This window comes from Gymnoscopelus braueri (genome assembly GCF_963280865.1).
Source record: "Gymnoscopelus braueri genome assembly, chromosome: 6".
NCBI classification, from domain to species: Eukaryota; Metazoa; Chordata; class Actinopteri; order Myctophiformes; family Myctophidae; genus Gymnoscopelus; species Gymnoscopelus braueri.
In genome coordinates this window covers 20,129,446-20,152,097 of record NC_137607.1, presented here as the reverse complement: position 1 = coordinate 20,152,097, position 22,652 = coordinate 20,129,446, and the positions used below count along the sequence as shown (strand labels likewise).

The following is a 22,652-nucleotide window of genomic DNA, read 5'->3' as shown; positions in this document are numbered from 1 at the left end:
GGGTTAATTCCACATGTGTCTGGGCAGCTCGAAGGGCCGGGGCTTTTCAGCTCTCCTGTTGTATCAGCGTCTGTTATAGCATGTCGGGACGCCTCAAGTCTCTGCCTTTAGCAAACAGTATCAGCTTAAAGCGACAGCCTTGTCAAAAGAGTCTTGCCTCGGTATATGGGGGACGGGTGGGTGCTCGTCCATGGTTTGGCTATACCCGGGTGGTGGAGTGTGAGTGCGGGTGCGGATGGGGCAGGGTGTTGTTCTGCCCGCTGCTGGGGAACGTGTTGAAGGGGTGTAGCGAGGTCAGCCCGCCCATGGAGCTGGGGATCATGGTGATGGTGTTCGGCGTCATGAGCGGGATGTCGTCCGGCGAGCGCCGCATGGCCAGGGTGTAGTCCGGCGGGCAGGCAGTCCTCAGCAGCACGTCGTGAGGGTGCTGCAGGGGGTCCCCCCCCACGACCACCATCCCCCCGCCCCGGCAGACGTCCCGGTCCAGCTCCGAGTGCTGCTTCATCTGCAGGGACATGATCTCCTCTTCCTGCGTGTGGGCGAGGTCGTTGGCCGCGTTGCGCTGCGGGCTGCAGCGGCGGTGCACGTCGTGGCGCCGCTTGTCCTTCTTGTAGTAGAGCGCGGCGAAGGCCAGGATGTTCAGGAAGAGCAGCGAGGCGCCCACGGCGATGGTCACGGACAGCTCGGTGGAGTAGTCCCGCTGGTCCACCAGGTGGGGCTGGTTGTGGCTGTCGTGGGTCTCGGTGGGGAACGGGGTCGGGTTGCTGCTGGGCCGCTTCGTCACCACCTTGGGGGTCTTGGGGGTGCGGTTGGTCGCCTCCGGCGGTGGCACCTATACGACGAGATTAATAACGTCAGTGGTGGAAAAAAGTACTCACTTCAGTAAAAGTATCGATACTGCAATATAGAAATACTCTGTTACAAGTAAAAGTCCGGAATTCAAAATGTACTGTAAAAGTACAGAAGTACCAAAAGTTAAAGTACTCATTATGCAGAATGTCGTATTTCAAGTTTTCAAATGTATTTAAATCTTTTGAAAATAGCAGATCTACAAGCACACAATGCGTTGCGATTCGACGCTTTGTGAGCTTGTAGATCGGCTATTTTCAAATGGCTGAAGTGGTTAAAGTATGTTTTGTAATAACAATCAAAATCTACAAAGTAACTAAAGTTTTCAAATAATTGTAGTGGAGTAAAAGTATAATATTTGCCTCTGAGATGTAACGGAGTAGAAGTAAATATACTGAAAATTGGAAATACTCAAGTAAAGTACAAATACCTCAAAATTGTACTGAAGTACAGTACTTGAGTACATGTACTTAGTTACTTTCCACCACTGAATAACAGCATATTAATAGTATTATTATATTGGGCGGGCACTTTTTAAGGCATTACACCGATTAAATACCTGCTGAAATGTTTAATTAGCAACACAATCCATTCTGGAAAATGTGGACTCTTCACCTGCTTTTAGATTACTGAGGTTTTGAAATATACACAATAGAATCCAACAGACAATTAGCTTCCTTTGAGCCATATCTTACCATCTCTAAACATTATGAACCACTGTTTCATGCTGTGCAAAAACCCTCACCAAGTAATTACCCATTCTTAAGGTTAGTTATGTGATACATTTTTACTGTCACTGTAGCACATTAAATGTATTATTCTAAAAGTTTATCTGTGATCGTAAAATCAAAGTCACGTAAGTATGAAATTGTCTAAGAACCATTATTGGGGAGGTGAATAATGCATGTTTCTTTTTAATGATACACGTACAGTACTATATCTTTGGACTGAAAGAAATCTAAGAACAAGGTGGAACTGGAACAAATTGATTACTTTTGCAATTGTTCCCAAAAATGATTGGGCAGAATAGATGTTTAGTTTAAAGTTTAGGTAATTAAAATGTATTCGTAGCAGTTTAATAAAATAATTGTGAGGCATGTTACGCTGTTCACGGTGACTCAATTGCTTTGCTATGTGATTACCAGCAAATCAAGCCATACATTTCAGCATCATCTGACTACTCTCGGGCCAAGAACATCTGATAATACTGAAGAAAAATCTCTTATTAGGTGATTTACAGTATTCTCAACCTTGGTGATCGAGAGTCATATTGGCTGTAAAAAAAAAACTTGTAATGTGGTACAACTTCAGATGGTTTTGATGCAGTTGTGCGGATGTGACACATTGTGAGCTTGTAGATCGGCTATTTTTGCACAGAGTGCCGCGCTACGAGCTTGTAGATCTGCTATTTTTGAAAAATCGTGAAAATGTGTGCAAATCTTTGAATACATATATTCTTTTAAAGCGAACATTTTTAACTCAAATATTTGCTTCTGGGGGGTCCCTGGAACAAAATATTTTGAGATGGGGGTCGGCGGCCAAATACATATAAATCTGGGGGTCCTTGATTGAGAACCACTACGAGAAACATATGTTTTTCAGAATACTGTTGGTATTTAGGAGATATTTGTAGAATCGGCTTCAGGTCTTAATGGGTTAACAAGAGAATGTGACTAAATGCACTGGATGCATTGGCACATTTTTTTTTTTTTACATTTCCTGAAAAGTAATGGTTTTGGACAAGGTGTCCACCTGACAGCGACGATTTACTACCAACCTTGGTGGTGGTGGGGATGAGCTGTGTGACCTCATTGAGGCTGTGGAGGTGTGGTACCAGCTCCAACCACAGGTTGACCTGAGAGGAGAGGAGAGGAGAGGAGAGGAGAGGAGAGGAGAGGAGAGGAGGAAAGAAATGTGACGCGTTGTGAGCTTGTAGAACCCTAACCCTATGTATAAAATAGGGCTAAAGTGGTCAATCTATGTTTTATAATTCACATCTGCAAAGTAACTAGTAACTAAAGTTTTCAAATAATTGCAGTGGAGTAAAAGTACAATATTTGCCTTTGAGATGTAGTTGAGTAGAAGTAAAAGTATGGAAAATTGGAAATACTCCAGTAAAGTAAAAATAAATACCTAAAAATTGTACTTAAGTACAGTACTTGAGTAAATGTACTTAGTTACTTTACACCACTGCATAATTGTACATTACACAAACATTTTACTGTACCTTGTTGGCACGATAGTGCTCCTTGACCCGGGGTTTCAGCCCTATGTGCAGGTAGAGCTGGTCTTTCTGGTTGTAGCGTGTCCATGCTACCTCCTCAAAGCGGTTTGGCTTGGTGTGAATGAACTTGGTGTCTTGGGGCACAGGCTGGTTGGGGTCTCTACGTAGGAGGAAGATAATGACAGAAGCTTGATGTTGAATTCATACTGCGTGGTTCAATGGTATTGTTTGCCAAAAAAATCACAATCTACAACAGAGATGGGCAACTTTGATGATGGAGAGGGCCACTATATTTCCACACTCACTCCAGAGGGCCACATTGCACTGTCGGGCTACCTCTTATGTTCGTATTTTAACTTTTTTCGTAAATTCTGTCACACAAAAGTAGCAAAAATAGCCGATCTACAAAGTGCGACGCGTTTTGAGCTTGTAGATCTACTATTTCTTTTTTTTTTTTTTTGGAATACTGAATTTGTTTGGAATCCTGAAAAGTATTTTTTAAATTTAATTTCAAATGCATTTAGTTATACTTATGTTAACTTTTACTAGTCATTTAAGCTACTAATATAGACTGAAGAAATTAAAGCGGGTCATGTTTGCATGTTTTGGAATTGTAACAGCTGAAATCAATACTATATCAGTATTCCAATATTAACCCGCGGGCCGCATTAAGTGAAGGTGGGGGCCGCATGTTGCCCCCGGGCCGCCAGTTGCCCATGTATGATCTACAAGCTTACAACGCATCGCATCGTGACCCCTTAATTGTCTGTGATGGTCTTGTGACTTCGATGGTCTCGTGAGTCATGAGACAATGACTGTCAAACAGGTTTTTGATACTCCAGACCATTTGCCTGTAACTGTCTTCACAAATCTGTGGGCGGGGCCTATAATATATCATGAATGCGACATCTAATCATAATCAAATGGGCCTCTATTAGAGCACGCCTCCAAAACCGCTTTCACTTCTGCCCATTATAGGGGGGCGCTACAAACACGAACAGCTGTCGTACAAACTGATTCTCCCACTGACTGACACAGCCCTGTGTGGGCAACCCGGCCTGGCGGAGATCTGTGCTCCGAGGACCGCAATTTCCTAGATTAACCCCGGTGTCACCAGGGTCCTCCAGGGTCCTCCAGGGGTCTGTATTTGGCCCCTTCCTGTTTCCCATCTACCCCAAATCCCTTTGCAAAGTTTGTCAATCTACAAGCTCAAAACGTATGAGAAATCTTCCCTGAATATTCGCCTGTTTTGGCCTAATGTTCGCCCCCGAAATGACATGCCCAGAATAGGGATGCTCGGGTTCATGCGGTTAAAGGGAGCAGATAAAGGTTACTTGTATCATAGAAATGGGAAGCCCAAACATTACTTTGCATCCCAGACCAGCACAGAGCACATTGGACTCTCTGGGGTTCAGCCTCTTACACGTAATACACGTGCACAGCAGCAGGAGCCATAGGAGTTATTGAGGCCCATTGAGACCCAGTGAGCGCCACATTGTCTGGAAATCGGCATATGGAGCCAGCCAGACCTCATCAGGAACACGCTTAACCATTCAAAATGGCGGCATAAATCTCCCAGGTGCCCTGCATTCCATGTCAATTTAGGGTTATATATCTGGATCATTAGTGTCTCTCTGTTCCCCTCAGGGCTCCTGGGCAGTGCATGGAGAGCCAATGTCCCCCCATTATGCTCTGTAAAAAACAATTACCGCCATGGCTATATGCTAAAAGGCAACGTGAGGCGGCGAGGGACGGGGGGGATTTTAATTTTGGCAAATCGCGAATGTAACTGTTCATGGCTAATGCCATTACCCTTTAAGACCTGAGGCCAATTCTGCAAAATATCTGTTTTTAGAATGTCTTCTAAAGACTGAAAAAAACTTATGATGTCAGTGGCTCTCAAACTTTTTCATGTCAAGGACACCAAAATGTATATGTATTTGTCCAAGGACCCCCCATCTCAAAATATTTTGTTCCAGGGACCCCCCAAAAGCAAAGATTTGAGTTACAAATGTTTGCTTTAAAAATATATATATTCAAAGATTTGCACACATATTTTTTTTTCTTCTAAAATAGCAGATCTACAAGCTCATAGCGCAGCACTCGGTGCCGCGCTATGAGCTTGTATATCTGCTATTTTTGAATAGCCAAAAGTGTAAAATATGTCTTTTTAGCTAAAATCAAAAAATGACAGAGATGCGTTCAAGGTCTTAATGGGTTAATTCAGGGGTAGGCAACCTGCGGCTCTAGAGCCGTATGTGGCTCTTGGGCCCTCTCCCGTGGCTCCCAGTTGCTTGGGCAAAGAAGTATGCAAAGGAATAAGAGGTATTCTTTCTGTTTTGTTTTTAACTTTAGGCATAAAGTTAAGTTATTAAAGTAAAGTTATTAGTAATAAAAAGTGTCGCCCATACACCGGATAAAAATAAGAAACTAATCATTGAAGGAAAATAAAGAATGTATTAATGCTTGGTTTGTTTGCTTTAACCACCATCGTTTCTGGCTTACTGGTATACTTGTTCTGCTTTGAGAAATTAGCAAACAATGAAAAAAAAATGTTATATTGAAACACCAGAAAAAGCACAAAAAAAGCCACTCGAGACAGATTTGTAATAATCTTTTGGGCCAAAAATGGCTCTTTTGATAACAAAGGTTGCCTACCCCTGGGTTAATTAAAACATCTCTTTCATGACAGGTGAAGTGTATCTGCATTGACTAGCAGTCATGCTGTGTAAGGCCCACAAAACACACTGTACAACCACTATGGTAAAATTCACCACTCTTGGTTATTAAATGCAGATTAATTCTGAGCAACCACGTTGCAAGTGCAATTACCAAATGGTACACTGTACAGTACGTGAGTAATCGACTGGTGATAAATTACTGCTAATATAGTAATTGCGGAGCAGTTACTCACGGAATCGGTTATAATAACCCAGCCGTCTCGTCATTCACAGCACTGTATTATGCATATTATGTATATGAGTGCATTTTGACAATAGAAGTGCTCCATAGAAAATCTATGGGAGGGGTGGGGGGTGGGGGGGGGGGGTTTGCGCCTAACCCTAGATAATGATAGAATTTTCAAACCAATTTTTTTCCACAAAATCTCACTGCACGTTGTTATCGCCAACTTTTCCTTTTTAAAGATTTTGTGTCTGTCGAGATGTTTCATCTTGATGGCATGACAGGCTCGAGTACTCATGCTCTGGTTATTAGCAAATAGTAGAGAATTGTTGGATGGATACCCAGTCAAAATATATAGTTTTTCATATCATATTATTTGTACACACTGGAGATTTGACTGTGTAAATGAAAATGTTCTGGCAGTTCTCATCTCACCCCGTCTTGGCGAAGTTGGTCCAGTACGTCATGACCACGGCGCTGAGCATCACGTCGTTCTTGGAGAAGTTACAGGGAAACAACTCCGTGGGGCCGATCATCGGCAAGCCAAACACGTACGGGATCTCATCCCCATGCGCTGCATCCGCCCACGGCGGCACCTATAACGATCAGCACAGGAATCAAATCACAATCACTGTTGTTTTGACGATACGGATGAAAAGAACAGGGGGCTGTTTCTGGCGCGACTTTTATCATGTCAAGAGACACACAAACACAGGGACATGAAAGAAACACACAAAAAACAAAAGTCTTGCATTTTTCAAGAATGTGAAGTGGAACGAATGTATATACCGTATATATTTTTTATTGTTTCATGACATTTCTGCTTCGTTATATGGTGTATTAGCTCATTAAGACCTGGAACGCATCTGTGTGTCATTTTTAGATTTCTTTGGGCTATTCAAAAATAGCAGATCTACAAGCTCATAGCGCGGCACCGAGTGCCGCGCTATGAGCTTGTAGATCTGCTATTTTTGAACAATCGTGAAAATTTGTGCAAATCTTTATTATTTGTTTTTTTTAAAGCTAACATTTTTTACTCAAATCTTTGCTTCTGTGGGATTCTTCTAAATCTAACAGTTTTTTGAAAAAACTCACGTTGCTATAATCAGTGGTTCTCAAACTTCTTTTCATGTCAAGGACCCCCAAAATGATCATCTTTTGACATCTCAAAATATGTTGTTCCAGGGACCCCCCAGAAGCAAAGATTTGAGTTAAAAATGAATATATATATATATATATATATATATATATATATATATATATATATATATATATATATATATATATATATATAAGAAGCTTTGCACACATTTTCACGTTTTTTTCAAAAATAGCAGATCTACAAGCTCATAGCGCGGCACTCTGCTATTTTTTAATAGCCAAAGAAATCTTACAATGACAGAGATGCGTTCCCGGTCTTAAAGGGTTAAGGGAAGAGGTAGAGAAAATAGGACAGGAAGAAGGGGATGACACGCGATTAAGGCTGTGAACTTGATTTGAAGTTCACAGTATGCGATTTGAAGTTCACAGTATGCAGCGCACCCTGTTGCTAATGCCCCAAGCAAAGACTTCAGAATGTCACATGCAACATGTCATTAGAGGTTAAAATGATGTATTGTTGCTTCAACTAATTATACTAAGAGAAAGTGGGCGCCCAGACTTTGAATTTCTCTCTATTCGCAGGTGCTGGTTTTATAGTCTGTAATTACATTAACTACACTTTAATTACATGTACGAGACAAGTATGAACAATACAATCAATTAACATAATTTCCTGATATTAATACTGAGATGTGTGCTTACAAGTAGAGCCTCATCTAGGCGGCTCTATTGCGTATAGAGCACTGTGTCTCTATTTAAAACAAAGAGGCAGCTGTCATCACAAAGCATTACTCAGAGGGCCAATCCATTAAGCCGCAAGTGGAACACAGGTCAGCGATTTTCTTTTCTGTCTAATCAAACTCTACTCATCATAAAAGGCAGCCGCAATCTAATGCATTATATAGAGAGCGTGTCCCACCCACCTGTGTTGATTTCGTCGACTAAAACTATGACGAAAAATGTTCGCAGACAAAAACAAAACTAAGCTATGATAACTAAAACTAAGACTAAATATATTGACAATTTCGTCAACAAATAAAAACTACATTAAAATGTTAGTGAGGGAGTGGAGAAGAGATCCAGTAGAAGTAAAAGACAAGTCATTTTATGTTTGGTTGCGCTCGGGTGTTGCACTCGGAAAATAGCAGATCTACAAGCTCACAACGTGTCGCGCTGTGACGCGTTTTGAGCTTGTAGATCGGCTATTTTCAGCACACGTTAAAGTGTAAAATTAGCCATTACGACGCCATGAAGGCACCGCCAAAATACATTTTAGTCGACTAAATCAACTGTAGATTTAGTCCACTAAAATCTTATGATATTTAGTCGACTAAAAGTAGACAAAAACTAAAACATTTCAGATGACTAAAATATGACTAAAACTAAATGTATTTGTATTCAAAAGGCTTTGACTAAAACTAAATCAAAATTTGCTGTCAAAATCAACACTGTCACCCACCTGTTCCGTCTGACAGTGGTGGTAGAAGGCGTAGAAGTAAGTCGGCGACCCAAAGCTGGAGTGCAGGTCAGCCGTGGCGACCGCCGGCGCCACCCACTGGTGATCGGTGAACAGCGCCAGCAGGGTCTTCCGGCGCGTCTCCGGGTTGTGCCGGTCCGCCCAGTCGGTGTACATGAACTTGATGGTCTCCCGGAGGATGTCCTTGCCCTCCGGGTAGCCGTAGAGGTCGTCCACGAAGCTGGACACGGCGTAGTCGAAGTCGTTGGCCTGCACGCCGTTCTCGTTGTCCACGATCAGCTCCACGAACTTCAGCCCCTCGCCCTGGTTCACGCCCAGCATGATGTCGTAGTTGAGGAACTCGCCTGTGAGAAGGTTTAAGCGTGAAGACAGACGGATGTGTGAGTGAGGGAGGCAGAGCAGGGCAGGGCAGAGGAAGGGAGAGGAATTAGATACAAAAACATTGTTACAGAGGAAGATACAGTATGTATATTTTTAACAATTCACAAAATAAACACTTTGAATAAGGACTGAGTTGATGCACGTGTATAAATGCTTAATAGGGTAGCACAATCTGAGTCATTATCACATATTCAAAAGTAATTACTTTCAATCATACACCAAATAGCGACACCTGTAAACACATCTAACTATTAAACATAATGTTTTATCGCCCTTACCGAAGCTACTTAGTTATCATTATTATTTTTATATGGCATACTTTTTGATTGTCTTCTTGTTTTAATCTATACTACGTGCACCACTGCTTCTTTTTTTTAAATATATTTTTGGGGACTTTTTCTGCCTTTATTGATAGAGATAGTAGACTGACAGGAAATGGCGAGAGAGAGATGGGTAGTGACACGCAGCAAAGGTCGTCTGGATCGGGACTCGAACCCGCGACACGCTGTCAGGCTGGCATTGCAGCCTAGGGTGCCTGGACCGCCACGCTACGGCCCAGGCGTGCACCACTGCTTTGACCACAGTATAAATGTCCTAGGGGCAAACAAATTCTAGGCTTGTTTTCTAAGAGTCCATCTATACCGTATTTTCCAATCATTAGATTAAAAAAATTACACATTATTCAACCCAAATACTGTAGTAATTTAAGTAACTTAATTAGAATAGTGATTTGTATTGCACCTTGCTCCATAAGAATCTGAGGGTCATCTGGTATGACGTCGCCATCGATGACGGGTCCAAAGGCGATGTGGTAGCGTGCCGGCTGGATGTCCTGGTCTACCAGCTCCTTGTAGTGTTTCTTTTGAAGACACTCCACCAGCTCCAGCGTGTCCTGCATGTTACAGCCCACTTTGAGGGCCAACATGCGCGCGTACTTTGCCGGCTGGAAACTGACCGCCCAGCTTGATAAGGCTGAGCCACTCTGGGCTATGGCCCGTTGGAATAGACCTATAGAGGTAAGAGAAAGAGAGGAAGGTGGATCACAGAGGAGTCGCTGAGATTGATTGAAAAGAGTGGGATCATTCATTAATCCGGGAACGCATACTGTATCATTTTAGATTTCTTTGGCTATTCGAAAAAAGCAGATCTACAAGCTCATAGCATGGCACCGAGTGCTGTGTTATGAGCTTGTAGATCTGCTATTTTTGAGGGATAGAAATCGTAAAAATGTGTGCAAATCTTTGTATATTTATGTACATTTTGTAACTCAAATCTTTGCTTCTGGGGGTCCCTGGAACAAAATATTTTGAGATGGGGGCTAAATACATATCATTTTGGGGGTCCTTGACATGACCACTTGACATGACCACTGATATCAACATAAGATTTTTACCCCCCCCCCCCTAAAACATAATCATCAGGTATTATGGTTATACTAGGAGGAAGATTTTTTTCAAAAAAGTGTACAGAAAGTGTTAAAATTATGTTTTTATGTGGACACGCCTCCAGTATACCTGGTTCTCACCTTAGCACCTCCTCCACTACCTTAGCACCACCCACCTGTCCTAGTCCCTCCTCCTCCTCATGCCCACACCTGTTGTGTTATGATAATGAGGGGGAGGGTATACTTTTACTGTGTCATTAAAGTGCTGTTTTTCTATTGGCACGGTTTCAGCCTCCAGGAAGAAACTCAAAATAGTCAGAGAAGACATAAAACTCCATAAAAACACCACCAGGGGGCTTAATGAAGTTCTATCAACCTCATAGACACATGAAAAACAGAAAAAGTGCAAAACCATGGCACCACCTCTTTAAAAAATATATATATTCATTTTTGCCCCAATGTTCACGATAAAAAAAAAGGATCTCTACAGCCCACAAATATTGATTAAATGTGATGTATTCAGGAAGAACAATAATGATTCCATGAACTATTATTACTAGCAGCAATAATATTTCCCTTTAGCTATTTTAAGTAATACATCTGTGTAAATTAAGCATGCACATTTTGAACATCTTAACCTGTTATTATGCATAGCTTTTACAACTGAAAAATAGGTAAAATAAAAAGAATAGTGTTGTTAGTACAAAATAGCTCATAGGGCCATAATTGTTATTGCTGAAGGAATCACATTAAATCAGTATTTATGGGCTGTGGTTCTGTGTGTCATTCAGGGTAATGGATAGTGGTTTTGCAAAGAAAAGAAAACTTAGAAAGTTTGACATCACAGGACATTGAGCTTTCACCTCACTGTCACACACACACACACACACACACACACACACACACACACACACACACACACACACACACACACACACACACACACACACACACACACACACACACACACACACACACACACACACTGTTGAAGGAAGAATAAAAAATGAGACAGGGAAGTGGAGATGGAGAAGAATGAAAGTGAAGAACGGTTCTCTGTTACCAAGGCAACCCAGGACCTGCCTTGCTTATGGCGTCTTACAATAGTGTGTGATACCATGCCATTTCAGTTTGAAGGATTTCATCTGATGAAATTAGCTCTTCAAGTCACCGTCAGGCCAGTGGGTTTGGATCAAAAACTTTTTAATTTTAAACTTCAAAATGCCAAGAGATTTTCTTTTCTTTATCAGACACTTTGATCATCTTGATGCTGTCTTAATATATTTAATTGGCTACATTGTAAGTGGATTATTTAACACAGTGTTTAGTGCTGTGGTTCTCAATCTTTTTCACGTCGAGAACCCCCAAATTATGTATTTGGCCGCAGACCCCCCCATCTGAAAATATTTTGTGCCAGGGACCCCCATACAAGATTTGTGTTGTTAAGAGTTTTCAAAAAGTTATTTTTTTTTTAAGCTCACAGAGCTCTGTTATTGCTGCTATTTTCAAATAGTCTATGTACAGTATAAAGGGTATAAATGGTTAAACACATTTTGATAAAATATTAACACATTTGGCTGGGAACGCCTTGGAACCCCCTCAAGACCCGTGGTGGTCCCCAGACCCCACTTTGAGAACCACTGGTTTAGTGTACATAGAATAGAGTCTGGAGTTGCTTCATTTCAAAAGTAACACAGTGACCTAAATCAGTTTGTTCTCAAACTATTCCATGTCAAGGACCCCAAAATTGATATATATATATTTGACCGCAGACCACCCCATCTGAAAATATGTTGTGCCAGTGACCCCAAGAAGAGAAGATTTGTGTTACAAACAATTCAATATTATTAAGAAAAAGTATATCTACAAAATAGCACCAAAAACAAAAGTGATGCGCTGTGTGCTTGTATATCTGCTATATTTGAATAGCCAAAGTATAAAATATGGTTTAAGTGGTTAAAATGATTGTGACGCTATGATGATTTTGGGACCCCCTGGTAACCCCCACAAGGACCAATGTGGGTCCCCGGACCCCACTTTGAGAACCACTGCTCGAAATGCCAAAACGTACCAATGACCGCCTTATTTATTGCACACCTTTATTCCGCCCTAAACACAGTGAGGTGAAAACAAATACGTAGCCAATGCTTCAACTTGCATGTAATTTCCTTGTGTACTGTATACCTTTAGTGGAATTGCTCCAGCGGTTGCCCTCGGAGTAGTGGGAGAGAGTGAGGAGGTTGACGCAGGACGCTCCGGCCCCCGAGCCAAACACGGTGATGCGTAGCGGGTCGCCGCCGAAGGCAGCGATGTTCTCGCTGGTCCAACGCAGGGCCTGGATCAGGTCCAACAGGCCGTAGTTCCCCTTGGCTGCCTGGTCGCCTGTACTCAGGAACCCTGCAGGAGAAAGAGAAATGACAGTGTACTGTTATTATACTGTATGTTATGCAGGTTCCCTGGAAAACAGAGTCAAAACATTCAGAGACGATAAGGACGCACTGACAGGGATTCCTAGGAAACTGACAGGGTACCTGGTTCTACGATAAAAGCCACAGTCACAACAGAAGAGATTATAAATAAAGACGAGAAGAAGGGGAGACGAACCAGTGGTGGATAAAGTACTACATTTTTTATTACATACTTAAGTAAAAGTATCAATACTGCAATGTAGAAGTACTCTGTTACAAGTAAAAGTGAATGAATTAAAAATATACTCAAGTAAAAGCACAAAAGTATTGGTATCAAAATGTACTTAAAGTATCCTACCAAAAGTAAAATATAAGTAAGTAAAATATAAGTAAAATATACTAAAATATTTGAAAAAAGCAGATCTACAAGCTCACAACGCGTCGCGATGCGACGCGTTGTGAGCTAGTAGATCGGCTATTTTCAAATAGCCTACAGTAGGTATAAAATAGGGCTAAGTGGTTCATGTATGTTTTATAATATCATAATTTATATCTGCAAAGTAACTAGTAACTAAAGTACTGACAATTAAAAATACCTCAAAATTGTACTTAAGTACAGTACTTGAGTAGGCCTACACGTACTTAATGGAGTTGGTACAACTGAGGTTCAGGAGGTTGACCAAGGAGAAGACAACCAATCACAACTCTGACCAGCCACCAGCAACTCCACCCATGCCAACCAGTGCCAACCACTCACCCATCTCCAACCAAGCTGACAACGCCTCCCCTGCCAACTACCGGGGTATTTAAACCCAGATTTAAAAAATGGTGGCGTGCTAGTTTCCTGTAACCCTCCCTCCCTCCCTCTGTTTTCTACCTCTATCCTATTCTACAGGTTCCTCCTTGGCCACTTGCCCTCCTAATCACGCCTGCCTTCCCATGACCAGTGCTCTTGACCATCTAAGCCGCACACTACACGCTTGCGTGAAGTGATGACCTTAGATGACCATTTCGCACTCAGCTTATTGGCCGTTTATGCCGCACGTCCCATGCTGCCCATGTGACGCTCCCATAAACGACAATACCACAACAGCGTAAAATGTTGTTCGTGCCCTTGGCCATCTAAGCCGCACACTCCACGCTTGCGTGTAGTGATGACCTTAGACGACCATTCTGCACTCTGCATACTTGGCTGTTTATGCCGCACGTCCCATGCAACGCATGCGACGCGCCCATAAACGACCATACTCCTGGGTTTTTTAATAAACAACCTAAACCTATTTTTGTCTGATGTTTGGTCTTTCCTAGTGAAGTTACTTTACACCACTGGGACACGGAACAGGTGGGACTTGGTTAGCCATTCTGCAGTATAAACCTGAGTGTTTATTTAAAACTCAGGGACCCGACGGGCCATTACACTCTCTACAGCGTTTTGAATTGACACTCAGGATTTTGCCGTGTGGGCAGGTAAATTGAATGAGTGGCATACCGTTCCATCCCTTTTCTTAACAAGTTCCAACGAGGTGCCCTTCTGTGAAGCACTTAACCCCAACTGCTCTGTGAAGCTGCTCTGCCGGGCCAACAAACAGCACATGGCCGGCTTCCAGGTGAGAATAGTGTTTAACTATGAATATTATGTAGCTGGGCAAAAAACCCTGTTCACTGTACTGACGGAAAAAGAGCCCAGTGTGCTTGGTCAGCATATTAAGGCTAGACAACAGAAGAGAGTAGTAGGACACACAAAAAAAAAAAGATTTAATGAGAGGAAAAAAGTAATAAAGAATACATGTAAGAAAATGTGGGGGTTGAAGATAGGAGAGGACATAGAGAAGAGACAAAGGCGGCGATGTAATTATGCAAAGAGGGGGTAAACACCAAGTCATCAATTATGCTCTGTTCCAGATTAATTCATTTAGGGCTGGAGCACGGTTAAGCAACGCTAACTCCTTCTTCTTGAAGGGTAGTTCAAAATGTTGACCAATGTTGTCATTGCGCTGGCACTAAAAAAGCGCAAGGGTAATTACATCTAATTTATGTCTTTTTGCGTTTGCCCTGCTTTGGATAGGAGGTTTGACATGATCATTTTTTCTTCTTCTGCCGTGCTGCGTGTGCGCACTGCAGACCTACGTCTGTCTAGGACAATGAGTCACCGTGGGGTAACTCTTTCCTTAATGACACTTTAATTACAGGTACCATCTGTAATTATGGTGTGCAGGTGACACCATGTTAACCCACGTGAACCCCAGCGTCCTTATTATGGGCATGTCATAACAGGCCAATATTCAGCGAAGACACAGTTTGGCAGAATTAAGTGAATATTCTGGAAAAAAAATAGGCGATCTACAAGCTCATAACACGTTTTTGCTATTTGAAGCGCAACAAAGTATATAAGTTTTAAGTGGCAAAAAAAAGAAGCTTATTCTGCCTTGATTTGATTTAATTAGATTGTATTAAGGATCCCCATTAGCTAGTGCCATAGCTGGGGTCCACAAAAACATACAACACATTTTTTTTGATTATCTAAAACAGTTAATTTACTAAATGCAGCAGAGGTTTCGAGGCAGGTTATTCCAAAGAGTCAATGATCTAAAAAATAAAAGCGTTGGTTTTTGGACCAGGTTAATTCAAGCTGCCCATTACTGTGTCTGGAACCTCTAGTGGCACCTAGATAAGGTAGCCTTGAACCCTAAAACTAACCCAACCAATAAAATAACTACAACCAACATGAAGGTCAGATTAATGATGGGCCTCATGTCGACAACAAAACAAATGTGACACAATCACATTTGAAGCATCGCTCTCAGCGGCAATATTTAAAATGTCACCACAAGCTCATTGATCAAAATGTTCCCACTGCGCTCTACTACTAGGCCATGACAAGACAGAAACAATAATCAATTGCATTTTTATAGCGCCACAGACAGAGGGTGCTGTGGTTACCAACATGCTTTGAAGCAGCTTTCGATGGAGAAGGATGGAGAAGGTATACTGTATAACTCTGAGAGTGTACAAACCAAATGGACCCGTAAGGTTCCATTTGTACACTCTCCGAGTTACACCCCCGTAAGGGGCCATTTGGAACCCCCTTAAGGAACCATGATTTGACCCAAATTTTAGTCCCACTGGTGTAGCAGTGTTTCCAGTGAGCCAACATGCATAATATCAGCACCCTGACTCTGTTTGACCAGAATGGAACAGAGCCTTCATTAGTATCATTGGTAACACCTGTGAATGTCTTTACAATACGGCTGCTGTAAAAAAATATGTTTTTTTTGGCGTCCCCCCTATAGTGGCGCCCTAGGCAACTGCCTACTCTGCCTAATGGGCGCGCCGGCCCTGCCTATATGCCTCATTCTGAAGAAGACCTTGTGTCGAAATGTCAACCTACAAATAAAGCCTTGACTGGGAGCTTTTTGCAAAATTACAGTGTGCGGACTTCTATTATTATTTATTTTTTTATCTTAATCCATTGTTGGTCCTGCACCTGCTGTCCAGCGGATGTGGCAGTTTTATTTTTTCTATTATTTTAGGGACCACCCATGTTGTGTGGCTCAAGGTGCAAATATTTTCCAGTATTTAGCTAGATATGTCCTATTATGTTGAATACTGTGTAGTATATTACAGAGAATACATCTGAAAAGTGAAGATCGGTGGGTACACAACTACTTCATATTTTACTTTTTGGCTTTTGATCTTCCTGTCTGGTGAATCTACTTTTCAGCCCCGTCTGTGCATAAAGTTGGCAGTAGCTAACGAGGCATATTTATCCATTTTACAAGCAAAAACCAACCAGCCTGGTTGTTTAATAATTTGCCGCAATAAAACAGGAGTTATTACCCCATAGAGCCACTTAAAGAAACGGGATATGCTAAATATAATATGGAGAGCAGCATTTTTTGGAGACATATCTTAATCTACAGCTCACATAATGCATAATGGCAGAGTGATGAAAGGCCAGAGCAGAGATAGAGAACATGGTCTGTCGAGACAGAGCTTAAAAAGCACAGCTGCTATAATTTATTCAATGCACAACGTTGTTATTTAACCCATGTTAGTTTCAGATGAATTCAAGTACAGATGACTATTTAGACCTTGATCTCTCGATTTATATAATCTTATATGTATTATAAAAACCAGTAACGATCAAACCAAGTCAGTCATTTCATGGTTCATCAAAAACGTCACCTCCAAAGCAGTGACCATTTTCCGCTACGTCACGTAAAGAGCTGCAATCCTCCACTCGCATTCAAACATGCATCAGTGACCTAAATGTATACTCCTCAAACTAGGAGAAATCCCCACTTGTGCCAGTGGAGATATTGCACGTATGAGCTTCAGCCTTCAGGCATTACTAATTAAGTGTGAGTGTGACCAGTAATGAGGGTGTCCTACCCCAGCTCCAACCACTGCAGATGCGCTAGTTAAACTGTATTAACATCAGTGGTGTAACTTAGGTAAAAGTAGCAATACTGCAATGTAGAAATACTCTGTTACAAGTAAAAAAAAAAAAAACTTGAGTAAAAGTACAAAAGTATTGGCATCAAAATGTACTTAAAGTACGAAAAGTAAAAGTATACTCATGCAGAAATCTCCCATTTCAAGTTTTCAAAATGTATAGAAATCTTTTTAAAATAGCAGATCTACAAGCTCACAACGTGTCGCTATATGGGACGCGTTGTGAGCTTGTAGATTGGCTATTTTCAGATAGCCGAAATATATGTAGACCTTAAGTGGTTAATGCTGTTTAGTAATAAAAAGCTAACACTAAAAAGTAACTAGTGACTAAAGTTTCCAAATAATTGTAGTGGAGTAAAAAAGTAAAAAAAAAGTAAAAACAATATTTTCCTCAGAGATGTAGTGGAGTAAAAGTAAAAGGAATTGGAAATCTAAATTGGACTTAAGTACAGTACTTGAGTAAATGTACTTTGTTACTTTACATTTAATCTACCATACTGGTTGGTAAAAATAAAGTTGTATTCATTTATTCACTTCATTCTCTCACACTTCTGTCTTTCTGTCTCTCTCTCTCTACCTCTCACGCACGCACACATGCACACACACGCACGTGCACACGCACGCGCACACATGCACACACGCACACACACGCACACTCGTCTACTCGCTCACCTGAAATAGGATAACAGGTTCATATAGCCTAGCATAATACTTCCACTCCTCAATGGCACACACTTTAATTCACATGAAGAGTATATAAACCTATAGACCATTTAAAGTAAATAGAGAGGGTCAGTATATATACTGTATATATGCCCACAGCACACACTGCTGCTAACTGCCTCTCTTTTCTCTCTACCTTCATCCAGTGTTCCCTCCTATACACCCCATCTTCATTTATTACCCTCTCTCTCTCCCTCCCTTCCTTCCCTCTTCCTCTCTCCATCCCTCTGTGCCTTTGTCCAATTAGACCTCTCTGGTACAGAAGATCAATGCAGTTGCTACTGTATAAGGAGCCGGTACCACTGAGATATAAACGTATTTCTGACAAGGGGTCCAACTATACCCACAGGACAAGTCTGTTCCGTGGAGCAATTTCTTGTCCCCGTCGCCTACTCTCTCTCTCTCCCTCTCTCTCTCTCTCTCTGATTTCCATGCTAAAAGCTCCATTACCTGCAGCAATCATCCAGGGAGTGCTACCCACGCCCCTTATTGCCCCCCCCTCCCCTCACATTTCCTCTCTTCTGTCCTCTTTTATGTTCTTATTCCCTCTGTCCCCACACTTTCTCTAAATGGAAGTGCTCATTACAGGGCCCAGCATTGTCACTCAACATGGGGCCCATTTTCCACAGGGATGCTCTGAAGCTAACGTACAAAAGAAGAGAGGCCCTGCATTAAGGCAAGGGCTGTGTGTGTAATGCATTTTTACTCAATGCCCCACGATCCATCTGGGTAATGATTAACAGATATGGAAGTTTAACCACTTAGGCACAATTTATACTTTGTCATGAAATGGAGTTGCCCGCTGAAAATAAGCCGATATACAAGCTTACATCGCATTGCTGTGCGAAGTGTTGTGAGATCGGCTAATTTTGAATGCATAATGGCTGTCACATGCCCAAAATAGGGACGCAGGGCCGGATACAGACATTTTTAATTTGGGGGGCAATAGGAAATACTGATGGGGCATGGACTCAGCCGGCGGCGATTTTTTTCCCCCTGTTTTTTCTTTGCTTCTTTTGGGCTTGTTTCCTAGGCTTCTTTCTCTCGCAATATCTGGCAACACTGTCCATGGCAAATCAGGGCGGAGAATTATTTGAATTTTGCAATGATGCATGATGGAATATGATTACTTTGATTATGGTAAGCTCACATTTCATATCACACATACCATAAATGTAACTTTCACAAGCCCCCCCCAAAAAAAAATATATAAAAAAAAAATTGCCCCCTGCCTATGCCTAGATCCGGCCCTGTAGGGACGCCAGGTTGAAAGTCGTTAAGCAGTGTTTTCAGCATATAGTCCTCCGAGATGCATGTATGAACGTTTCTGCACAGACTGCACATAATGTGCACACAGGTCTATAATGTGTTTGACACATGCATGATGAGCAAGCACGTCATTAGCATACAGTGGTGGAAAGTAACTGAGTACATGTACTATTATATACATTTACACATTATACATATTATATACGTACAATATTTTTTTCCGATCAACGGCAACTGTTATATTTAACCACTATATCATATAATTAAATATTTATTATTTTCTTTTCACAGAATCAAATGTTTTATGGTGGAGGCTTGATTCTAGGCTTAAATTAATTGATATAAATATTTTTGAAAATCTCTATGGGAAAAATTAATGGAGTCTGGAACGATTGAACCAGAAAATGGCCGCCACTGCTATGCCCTATACGTGTTTGACTGGAGTCCCTCAGGGCCCTATAGTCAGTGACTTTTCTGTGTTCACTCTAACTTAAATATCTTCGCTGAAAATAGCCGATCTACAAGCTTGCAACACGTCGCAGATCTGTTGTTTTCTGAGAGAGTTTTCCACAGAATACAAGATGCTGGAGTTTAAGTGGTTAATATTTCAGTGAATGCATGACCAGCGATCTAGCATTCCCTCGAGACTACGATAGGGAGGAGAGGTCTGTGATGTCTCTGTTCATAGAGATTACTGTATGTCAGGACACTGGTAGTTGCTCTAAGGAGTTCATCCCTTGAGGTTTTCCACATTTTGTTGTGGCATACAGTTGATTTAGTCGACTAAAATGTATTTTGAGGGTGCCTTGATGGCGTCGTAATGGCTGATTATACACTTGGTTGCACGCTGAAAATAGCCGATCTACAAGCTCACAGCACGTCGCAGCGCGACATGTTTTGAGCTTGTAGATCTGCTATTTTCAGAGCGCAACACCGGAGCGCAACCAAGCATAAAATGACTTGTCTTTTAGTTCTACTGGATCTCTTCTCCACTCGTCCCTCCCTAACATTTTAGTTTAGTTTTTATTTGTTGACGAAATTGTCAATATATTTAGTCTTAGTTTTAGTCATCATAGCTTAGTTTTTATTTAGTTTTCGTCAGTGAAAAAAGGTAGTCGACCAAAATTTTTCGTTATAGTTTTAGTTGACGAAATCAACACTGTATGCATTACAATGCATTGTCATGCTCTTGTAACGTGGTTATGATGCCTCATAATGTATTATGAGGCAACACTTAAGGCATTTCCACAAAGCAGAGTTGAATATTAACACCATACCTCATATAATAAGGTTGTGAAGAAGTCTTATAATACTCATACAAATTAGATTAATTTAAATCTGTGTCTGTCACACGCAGGCGCAGGCACACACACACGTACACACGCACACACGCACACACGCACGCACGCACGCACGCACGCACGCACGCACGCACGCACGCACGCACGCACGCACGCACACACACACACACACACACACACACACACACACACACACACACACACACACACACACACACACACACACACACACACACAGGCCCTGCAGTCTGGCAGAACTGTTTAATTGAGTTCATTTGTTTTCTATTTCGTTTCCCGCCAGTTTATTTATTTATTTATCCGCTTCACGATCAAAGCCTAATCTTGTGGAAGCAACAGCAGCCATCTGCAAGACTGTTTTTAATTGATCCAATTTAGCCGTGGTGCAGGGATAGGGCAGGAATAAAAAAGATCAAGGTCTGGGCTGGAAAAATTGTTAGCAATCCAACCGAGTGCTTGGGCACCCGGGCAGAGCAGAGGCTCCAACACAAACACAGATGTATTCACACGCACGCACGCACGCACGCACGCACGCACGCACGCACGCACGCACGCACGCACGCACGCACGCACGCACGCACGCACGCACAGTAGTAAAGTACATTTACTCAAGTACTGTACTTAAGTAAATGTTTTTGGTATTTTTACTTTACTGGAGTATTTCCAATTTTCAGTACTTTTACTTCTACTCCACTACATCTCAGAGGCAAATATTGTACTTTTACTCCACTACAATTATTTTAAAACTTTAGTTACTAGTTACTTTGCAGATATAAATGATTATATTATAAAACATACATTAACCAATTCAGCCTTATTTTACACAACGCGTCGCATCGTGACCCGTTGTGAGCTTGTAGATTTGCTATTTTCAAACTTTTACTTTTGATGCCAACACTTTTGTACTTTTACTCAAGTAACATTTTGAACACAGGCCTTTTACTTGTAACAGAGTATTTTCATAATGTGGTATTGCTACTTTTACTTCAGTAAAAAATGGGAGTATTTCTTCCACCACTGCACAGAGGACGACACACAAACCACACACATGCACATTTACATGGACGTATACGCATGAGCACAGATAGAGATAGACTCACATGGAAGCACAAATGGAGCAAATACCGACATACAAACACATGCACGGCGCGCAGGGCAGGCACAGTGCATGACACCATGCAGAAAAAACACAAAATCACGATAAGTGCAGCTTCATATAATAATCGGTTCACCACCACGGTTACAGTATACACACATAGCCTTTGTGAGGTATAGCGATACGGGATGGATCATTTATATGTCGTCAACATGACAGACGGCAGCAGACATGCATATGGGTGGGGTGGAGGTGGGGATGCATGGGGCTCCTTGGGACTGATAAGACTCAACATGCTGAAGCCACCATGGCTTATCAACATACAGCGGCAGAACGCAGAAAGCATAGAAAACATGGTATATCTTCCTGTCAGTGATGGTGGAAGAAGTACTCTGATGTTTTACTGAAAGTAAAAGTAGCATTACCACAATATAAAAATACTCTGCTACAAATAAAAGGCCTGTGCTCAAAATGTTACCTGAGTAAAAGTACAAAAGTATTGGCATCGAAATTTACTGAACGTACCAAAAGTAAAAGTACTAAAATGTTTGAAAATAGCAGATCTACAAGCTTGCGACGCGTTGTGAGCTTGTAGATCGGCTAGTTTCAATTAGCCTAGGTATAAAACAGGGCTAAAGTGGTTAATGTATGTTTTATAATATAATGATTTATATCTGCAAAGTAACGGGTAACTAAAGTTTTCTAATAATTGTAGTGGAGTAAAAAGTACAATATTTGCCTCTGAGATGTAGTGGAGTTTAGAAGTAAAAGCATAGAAAATTGGAAATACTCCAGTACCAAAACATTGTACTGAAGTACAGTACTTGAGTAAATTTACTTTTCACCACTGCTTCCTATACTGAGCTGATACTACCCACCATTGTCTGTAAAGAGCTTTTACCCGTACCCGTATTTGTTTACCTGTATACTACCTGTACCTGTGCAACTGTATCCTATCTTATTTTCTTTATTACACCTGGGTATTATCTTTATGATTTTTCTTGTTGTTATATTGTAATTGATATCGTTAGCTCAGTCTGCAGAGCATTCCACACCAACTTT

At 41.5% G+C, this 22,652-nt stretch overlaps 1 protein-coding gene across 2 annotated transcripts in view; it reads right to left on the bottom strand.

Annotated features, from left to right (window-relative positions):
- Positions 1 to 199: 199 nt before the first annotated feature.
- Positions 200 to 22,652, bottom strand: part of nlgn1 (neuroligin 1) — a gene marked incomplete at its 3' end in the record, with an annotated part of 427,924 nt that continues 405,471 nt past the window's right edge. Inside the window, exons 3-9 of one of the 2 annotated variants that reach the window (XM_080429710.1) lie at positions 12,532 to 12,717; positions 9,678 to 9,944; positions 8,538 to 8,899; positions 6,413 to 6,573; positions 3,077 to 3,233; positions 2,627 to 2,704; positions 200 to 832 (exon numbers count right to left, since the gene is read on the bottom strand). In XM_080429710.1, the coding sequence (XP_080285836.1) occupies positions 200 to 832; positions 2,627 to 2,704; positions 3,077 to 3,233; positions 6,413 to 6,573; positions 8,538 to 8,899; positions 9,678 to 9,944; positions 12,532 to 12,717 (1,844 nt within the window). Of the gene's footprint in view, positions 833 to 2,626; positions 2,705 to 3,076; positions 3,234 to 6,412; positions 6,574 to 8,537; positions 8,900 to 9,677; positions 9,945 to 12,504; positions 12,718 to 22,652 lie in introns of both variants that reach the window. The other variant, XM_080429709.1, reaches the window with a different exon arrangement.